The 8841-nt window shown below is 49.7% G+C and overlaps 1 protein-coding gene across 3 annotated transcripts in view; it reads right to left on the reverse strand.

The window, feature by feature from the left end:
- GYS1 (glycogen synthase 1) overlaps positions 1-8841 on the reverse strand; it is a 27617-nt gene that overhangs the window by 3971 nt on the left and 14805 nt on the right. For all 3 annotated transcript variants that reach the window (XM_017500505.2, XM_037728481.1, XM_037728480.1), the window contains 4 exons: positions 6919-6978; positions 6746-6824; positions 3735-3848; positions 3323-3449 (listed from right to left, as the gene is read on the reverse strand). In XM_017500505.2, the coding sequence (XP_017355994.1) occupies positions 3323-3449; positions 3735-3848; positions 6746-6824; positions 6919-6978 (380 nt within the window). The remainder of the gene's footprint in view (positions 1-3322; positions 3450-3734; positions 3849-6745; positions 6825-6918; positions 6979-8841) is intronic.

An 8841-nucleotide genomic window follows, 5' to 3' on the forward strand; every position in this document is an offset into this window, starting at 1 on the left:
CTCCGCCTCCTGGGTTCAGGCAATTCTCCTGCCTCAGCCTCCTGAGTAGCTGGGATTACAGGCACGCGCCACCATGCCCAGCTAATTTTTTGTAGTTTTTAGTAGAGACGGGGTTTCACCATATTGACCAGGATGGTCTCGATCTCTTGACCTCGTGATCCACCCGCCTCCGCCTCCCAAAGTGCTGGGATTACAGGCGTGAGCCACCGCGCCCGGCTCTTAACGGATTTTTATGCTTTTTTTTTTTTTGAGACAGGGTTTCACTCTGTCACCCAAGTTGTAGGGCAGTGGCACAATCTCAGCTCACTGCAACCTCTGCCTCCTGGGTTCAAGCAATTCTCATGCCTCAGCTGCCTGAGTACCTCAGACTACAGGCGCACGCCATCATGCTCAGCTAATTATTGTACTCTTAGTAGATACAGAGTTTCACCATGTTGGGCAGGCTGGTCTCGAATAACTGACCTCAGGTGATCCACCCGTCTCAGCTTCCCAAAGTGGTGGGATACAGGTGTAAGCCACCCCACCCAGCCCAATGGTTTTTTTTTTTTTTTTTTTTTTTGACAAGGTTTCACTTTGTCACCCAAGCTGGAGAAGAGTGGCTTGCTCATAGCTCACTGCAATCTGGACCTCCTAGGTTCAAGCAATCCTCCCACCTCAGCCACCTGAGCAGCTGGGACTACAAGCACACAACACTACACCTGGCTGATTTAAAAAAATAAAAATTAAAAAACCCGTTTGTAGAGACAGAGTCTCACCATGTTATCCACGCTGGTCTTGAACTCCTGGGCTCAAGCTATCCTCCCATGTCAGCCTTCCAAGGTGCTAGGATTACAGATGTGAGCCACTGCTTCTGACCTATAATTCTTTTTTTTTTTTTTTTGAGACAGGGTCTGATTCTGTCACCCAGGCTAGAGTGCAGTGGCGTGATCTCAGCTTACTGCAATCTCCACCTCTCAGGTTCAAGCGATTCTCCCACCTCAACCTCCCAAGGAGCTGGGATGACAGGCATGCGCCACCACGCCTGGCTAATTTTTTGTATTTTTAGTAGAGATTGGGTTTCACCATGTTGGCCAGGCTGGTCTCGAACTCCTGACCTCAAGTGATCCTCCCACCTCGGCCTCCCAAAGTGCTGGGATTACAGGCGTGAGCCACCATGCCCCGCCTGACCTATAATTCTTATATAAGTGTTCCTAAAAACCTCTGTAAACTGCAAAAATAGGCACTAAATATAATAGGTCTGTCGGGCATAGTGGAGTGCACCTGTAATGACAGAGACTCAAGAAGATGAGGCAGGAGCATCACCTGAGCCTAGGAGTTCCAGGTCAGCCTGGGCAACATAGTAATTCCCCCATCTCAAAGAACAAACAAATAAACAGTAAAAAGTATTAAAGACATGTATGATATGGTTTGGCTCTGTGTCCCCGCCCAAATTTCATCTGGAAATGTAATCCCCACGTGTCGAGGGAGGAAAATGACTGGATTATGGGGGTGGTTCCTCCCTGCTGTTCTCGCGATAGTGAGTGAATTCTCACGAGATCTCATGGTTTTGTCAATGGTGGCTTTTCTTGCACCCTCACACACTTCTCCTGCCCACCGCCAAGAGAAGAAGGTCCTTGCCTCCACTTCTGCCATGACTGTAAGTTTCCTGAGACCTCCCCAGCCATGTGGAACTGTGAGTCAATTAAACCTCTTTCCGTTGGACAGATGCGGTGGCTCACGCCTGTAAACCCAGCACTTTGGGAAGCCGAGGCAGGTGGGTCACTAAGTCAGGCGTTTGAGACCAGCCTGACCAACATAGTGAAACCCCGTCTCTACCAAAAATACAAAAACGTAGCCAGGTGCGGTGGCAGGCGCCTGAGGCAGGAGAATTACTTGAACCGAGGAGGTGGAGGTTGGAGTGAGCCGAGATTGCGCTACTGCACTCCAGCCTGGGCAACAGAGTGAGACTCTGTCTCAAAACAAACAAACAAAAAAACCTCTTTCTGTTATAAATTACCCAGTCTCGGATTTTTTTTAATAGCAATGTGAAAATAGACTATCAATCAATCTATCTATAAAACAAGGCTGGCAGGGCTTGGTGACTCATGCCTGTAATCCCAGCACTTTGGGAGGCCTTGGCAGGTGGATCGCCTGAGGTCAGGAGTTTGAGACCTGCCTGGCCAACATGATGAAACCCTGTTTCTACTAAAAATACAAAAATTAACTGGGTGTGGTGGCCAGTGCCTATAATCCCAGCTACTCCGGAGGCTGAGGCAGGAGAATCGCTTGAACCCAGGATGCAGAGGTGAGATCGTGGCATTGCACTCCAGCCTGGGGGACAAGAGAGAGACTTGGTCTCCAAAAAAAAAAAAAAAAAAAAAGAAGTATGGGAAAAAGAGAATTGGGGCTGACCACATGTTTCCTAATTATCACACAAGCACAGTTTGCAAGCCTTTTTTTTTTTTTAAATAAAGACAGGGCTTCACCATGTTGGTCGGGCTGGTCTTGAACCGCGGACCTCAGGTGATCTGCACGTCTTGGCCTCCAAAGTGCTCGGATTAAAGGCGTGAGCCACCATGCTCAGCCAACACTTGTTAAATTACTAATAAATTAGGAAATAGCACTTAATCTAGCTTTAAAAACATTGGCTAACGTGAACAAACATGAGGAAGGTGGAGTTGACGGGCACTGGGCATGGCTTGGGAGGATACTTGGCCACTCTCAGGTGTGTGTCAGAATTGTGCATTTGGTTGCTGCTATTTGGGGAGCCAAATGCTCAGGCCCTGGAGAAATCAGTGTGAACTGTGGCATCCATTTGACACTAACTCGTCCTCAAAACTCAGCCTTTGGCCGGGCGCGGTGGCTCACGCCTGTAATCCCAGCACTTTGGGAGGCCGAGGCGAGTGGATCACAAGGTTAGGAGTTCGAGACCAGCCTGGCCAATGCGGTGAAATTCCGTCTCTACTAAAAATACAAAAGTTAGCCAGGTGTGGTGGCAGGTGCCAGTAGTCCCAGCTACTAGGGAGGCTGAGGCAGGAGAATCGCTTGAACCCGGGAGATGGAAGTTGCAGTGAGCCGAGATCGTACCATTGCACTCCAGCCTGAGCAGCAGAGTGAGACTTGGTTTCAAAAAACAAACAAACAAAAAAACAGCTCAGCCTTCTAGTTTCTCAATACATGAGCTACCATGTCACACAAGCACGTGCTGCAGCAGAACAACTATCCCCATCGTTCTTGTTTTGCAAAGGAGGAAACAGGCTTAGAGAATCCCAGTGCCATGCCCCAGGACATGTGAGATCTCACTAGCCCCATGAGCACGCCGTCCCCTACCCACTACACTCACCCGGCGTGTAGCCCCAAGGTTCATAGTAGGAGGGGAAGACCCCAAGGTGACAGCCACGGACAAACTCCTCATAGTCCACAGGGAGCAGGGGGCTTGTGGAGGAGAGGAACTCCGGGTGGAAAATCACCTGGTAGTGAAAAAGAAGGGCTCAGCCCAAGGACCTTATTTAGCTAAGCCCTGAGATCCCAAGGTGGCCCAGAGAGGGTAAGAAGCTTGTCTAACGTCACACAGCATGTGTTTGGCAGGACCCATGTTCAAACCCAAGTCTGTTTGTCTCAGAAGCCAAGGTTCTTCCTAAACATAGCAATGCATTTGATAAAACGTATGGGGGAATGGAGTGTGTGAGGCCCAGGACCCAACCCCTTCCCTCTGCCGTGCCCAACCCAGCCCTGGCCAATGCCTTCGCCTTCACCTTCACCCTGTCGGCACTGCTGTTGAAGAGGCCGGTTCGGCGGATGGTGGTCAGGATGGGGTCTGAGGAGTCGTCCAGCATATTGTGGGTGCACACAGGGGGGAAGGACTGCCGCTGTAGGAGCCACAAGAAGGGTAGGGGGTCATGGAAGTTACAGGGGCTCCCTACTTCCCCATGAGCCATGCTGAGACCCTGGGGGAGCCCAGGAGACCACAAGTGCCCAGGCTATACAGCCACAAACCCAAGTGATTACCAGGTGCTGTGGATCCCCACTAGGTTCTAGTAAAACCCATAAAGGTTTTCTCTCTTTCTTCTTTTTCTTTCTCTTTCTTTTTTTCTTCAGACAGAATCTTGCTCTGTTGCCCAGGCTGGAGTGCACTGGCACGATCTCGGCTCACTGTAACCTCCGCCTCCTGGGTTCAAGCAATTCTCCTGCCTCAGCCTCCTGGGTAGGTGAGATTACAGGAGCACGCCACCATCCCTGGCTAATTTTTTGTATTTTTAGTAGAGACGGGATTTCACCATGCTGATCAGGCTGGTCTCAAACTCCCGACCTCATGATCTGCCCATCTCAGCCTCCCAAAGTGCTGAGATTACAGGCAAAAGCCACCACTCCTGGCTCTCTTTCTTTTTTCTTTCTTTCTTTCTTTTTTTTAGAGATGGGGTTTTACCATGTTGGTCAGGCTGGTCTCTAACGCCTGACCTCAGGTGATCCACCTGCCTCGGCCTCCCAAAGTGCTGGGATTACAGGCATAAGCCACCACACCCAGTCTCATTAAAGAAAAAAAAAATTTTTTTATAAAGATGGGATTTCAATATTTGATGTTCGAGGCTGGTCTCGAACCCTTGGGCTCAAGCAATGCACCCATCTCGACCTCCCAAAGTGCTGGGATTACAGACATGAGCCACCACACCTGGCCTTTAAAGGTTTTCTTTCCCTTAAACACCATGAGCTTAAAAGAACTACAATTACCAGCTGTCTTTGAGGCAAAGCCAGTGTTAACAACCCCCTTACTTCCAAGGACTTTGAGGAGTTGTAGTTATCTTGTTCTGTACTCTTGGCTCTGTCATTACAGAAACCAAACGGAAGTTTAACTTTAGCCAATGGGGGTGGAGACTGTGCCAATATGGCGGCAAGTTTTGGAGGCTGCTGGGAATTGTAGTTTCCTTATGAAAATTCACCTCAAACCCTAACGGAGGCTCAAAGAAACCACAATTTCCAAGAGTCACTGTAACAAAACAGAGCTACTGTGATAGAAAGCCCTGGGGACTACTGAGGTGTATAGTTCTTTGCAACTGTTCCATCATAGCTCATTAAAAGTTTTACTTACCGTCACTCTATTTAGGAGCCCGAGAAACTACAACTCCCAGCAGCCCCGTGGCAGAAACATTCATAAGAAGGCGGGGTGCCTTAGGGACTATTGGAAATTATAGGTGAGCCAAAAGCAGTTCACGTTTTGTTTGTACAGCTTAGTGGTCTACGTTTCCATTTCCCAGGAAATGGCTCAGCAATGTAGATCGCAAGTACTTTAGTCCCTTGGACCCCAGAGAATGAAAGAACTCTAACTCCCAGCAGCCTCTGGACAAGGGAAGAGTCACTACTGCAGACGACCAGCAGGGGGCTGCCTGGAGTTGTAGTTCTCATTTTATAAATGCCAATTCTCTCTGAAGTTAGGAATCTAAAGCAGCTACAATTCCCAGCGGTGTCAGGGGACCAAAACACAGCCTTCAGAGTAAGAAACTGTAGCTGTTGAGAGTTCGCAGTGTTTTCTGGAGAAAGCTGGGTGTTTTTGCTCATCTCCTGACAATGTCCCAAAACCAGTCCCAGCAATTTTAGGGGCTGAGGTGGAGCCGTGTGCAGCAAGGCCAAAAGAGAGCTGGGAGTTGCAATTCTTTTTTTTTTAGATGGAGTCTTGCTCTATCACCCAGGCTGCAGTGCAATGGCGCGATCTCGGCTCACTGTAACCTCCGCCTCCCAAGTTCGAGTGATTCTCCTGCCTCAGGCTTCTGAGTAGCTGGGATTACAGGCGCGCGCTACTGTGCTCGGCTAATTTTTGTATTGTTAGTAGAGACGGGGTTTCACTATGTTGGCCAGGATGGTCTCGATCTCTTTTCCTTATGATCTGCCTGCCTCGACCTTCCAAAATGCTAGGATTACAGGCATGAGTCACCTCACCCAGCAAGGTGTATATTCTCGCCCGGCAGGGTGTAATTCTTTTATGGCTGTCTTTTCTTTCTTTTTCCACGTGTGCGTGTGTACGTGTCTGTGTGTGTGTGTGTGTGTGTGTGTGTGTGTGTATGTGTCAGCCTTGCTCTGTCGCCCAGGCTGGAGTGCAGCGCCATAATCATAGCTTCCTACAGCCTTCCAGCCAACTTTCTACACTTCCTTTCAAATTTCCCTTTGGGCTGGGAACAGTGGCCCACACCTGTAATCCCAGCACTTTGGGAGGCTGAGGCAGGCAGATCACTTGAGGTCAGGAGTTTGAGACCAGCCTGGCCAACACGGCAAAACCCCGTCTCTACTAAAAATACAAAAATTAGCCAGGGGTGGTGGGAGGCGCCTGTAATCCCAGCTACCTGGGAAGCTGAGGCAGGAGAATCTCCTGAACCCAGGAGACAGAGGTTGCAGTCAGCTGAGATCATGCCAGTGCACTCCCGCCGGGGTGGCAGAGTGAGACTCTGTTGAAAGAAAGAAGGAAAGAAGAAAGGAAAGGGAAAGGGAAGGACGCTTCCCTTTGCTCATTGATTCCAGAATCCCAGAGAAACCACAACTCCCAGCAACCCCCGTGGCAGAATAAGCCACAGAAAACTGCCCGTCCTAAGTGCCTCTGGGAATTGAAGTTCTACCAGTCAGCACACACCCTTCTGTGGACCTTAGAATAGATCCCTTAATAAAGGTCTTCAGGAGAAAGCAGCACTCCCAGCAATCTTGGGGGTCTGAGCTGGTGTGGCAAGCTGCCTCTGGGGCTGCCGGGAACGGCCATCTATCTACACAGAGGGCCCATCCATACCTGAGTGGCAAAGATGGCTCTCTTCATCATGGTGAAATCTTCCTTATCCAGCATCTTGTTCATGTCCGGAAGGCTCCCACTGCAAGGCGAGCAGGGGCATGCAAGTGAGAACCGAGTGATGAGAGGGTTAGTCAGGGCCTAGGAGGGCACAGGGCTGAGGGCAGGGCACTCACACCAGCAAGGATTCGTAAAGCTTCCTCCCGAACTTTTCCTTCACCGTGTTGGCCGTGTCCCTGGAGGAAGCAGAGCAACAGCGTCACATACACACCAGTTGCCACTGACTGTTAGGCTTCTTTAGTTTATTTATTTTCTTTTTTCTTTTTATTTTTTTGAGATGGAGTCTGGCTGTTGCCAGGCTGGAGTGCAGTGGAACCATCCTGCTCACTGCAACCTCTGCCTCCTGGGTTCAAGCGATTCTCCTGCCTCAGCCTCCTAGGCAGCTGGGACTACAGGCACCCGCCACCACGCCCAGTTAATTTTTATATTTCTTTGTAGAGGCGGTGTTTCACCATGTTGGCCAGGATGGTCTTAATCTCCTGACCTTGTGATCCGCCCACCTCAGCCTCCCAAAGTGCTAGGATTACAGGCGTGGGTAACCGCGCCTGGTCTTTTTTTTCTTTTTTTTTTTGTGACAGAGTCCTGCTGGAGTGCAATGGCAAGACCTTGGCTCACTACAACCTCCGCCTCCTGGGTTCAAGCAGTTCTCCCTCAGCCACCTGAGTAGCTGGGATTTTTTTCCCCTTTGTTTGGAAAAGGAAACTTGGCTCACTGCAATCTCCGCCTCCCGCGTTCAAGCAATTCTGCCTCAGCTTCCGAGTAGCTGGGATTACAGGCGTCCACCACCACGCGCAGCTAATTTTTTGTATCTTTAGTAGAGATGGGGTTTCATCATGTTGGCCAGGCCAGCCTCGAACTCCTGACCTTGTGATCTACCCTCCTCAGCCTCCCAAAGTGCTGGGATTACAGGCGTGAGCCACCACAGCTGGCCCTATTTTATTTTATTTTTTTTGAGAAAGAGTCTCACTCTGTCGCCCAGGCTGTAATGCAGTGGTGTGATCTTGGCTCACTGCAGCATCCACCTCCCAGGTTCAAGCATTCTCCTGCCTCAGCCTCCTAAGTAGCTGGGATAACAGGCACCCACCATCACACCCAGTTAATTTTTGTATTTTTAGTAGAGACGGGATTTCTTTCACCATGTTAGCCAGGCTGGTCTCGAGCTCCTGACCTCTGGTAATCCACCCACCTTGGCCTCCCAAAGTGCTGAGATTACAGGTGTGAGCCACCAGGCCCAGCTACTGTTAGATTTCTAGGGTAGAAAGGAAACAGGTGTGAGCAGGGAAGCCGTACCCTGGGGTCTCCAGGCTGGAGGATGGGGACCCAGGGGGCAGGCCCTGGAAGGCTGAGATCCCACGTGCCTGACATCAGCTGTGTGGTCAGGGACAGGTGGCCTTCCCTCTCTGACTTCAGTGACTCATCTTTCAGACGAGTATGAAAATAGAATCGACCTCAGAGGTATGCAATGAGGACCCAGTGATGTCATGCCCAAAAGTACACATAGCAAAACTTCCAGAAATGTCAGCTATTATTAGGACTTGCCCTTGTCCTGCAGGTGGCGATGCTAAGCCACATCTTATACAAAAAGAACAGAAGATTCTGAGAAAGGACCCTTTAGGCACACAAATAAAGCTAGAGTGTCACAGGACAGCCTGACAATCACTCGTTTACTTAAAATCCTCCCAGGCCAGCTACCGTGGCCCACGCCTGTAATCCCAGCACTTTGGGAGACAGAGGTGGGCAGATCACCTGAGATCGGGAGTTTGAGACCAGCCTGACCAACATGGAGAAACCCCATCTCTACTAAAAATACAAAATTAGCTGGGCATGGTGGTGCACGCCTGTAATTCCAGCTACTTGGGAGGCATTGCTTGAACCCAGGAGGCGGAGGTTGCGGTGAGTTGAGATCGTGCCATTGTACTCCAGCCTGGACAACAAGAGCGAAACTCCAACTAAAAAAAACCAAAATCCTCTCAAAGTACTGGCCTCATTTATTCATTTATTTTTCTTCCTTTTCTTTTCTTTTCTTTTTTTTTTTTTTT

This window comes from Cebus imitator, unplaced genomic scaffold, assembly GCF_001604975.1.
Source record: "Cebus imitator isolate Cc_AM_T3 unplaced genomic scaffold, Cebus_imitator-1.0 Scaffold266, whole genome shotgun sequence".
In the NCBI taxonomy this organism is placed as follows: Eukaryota; Metazoa; Chordata; class Mammalia; order Primates; family Cebidae; genus Cebus; species Cebus imitator.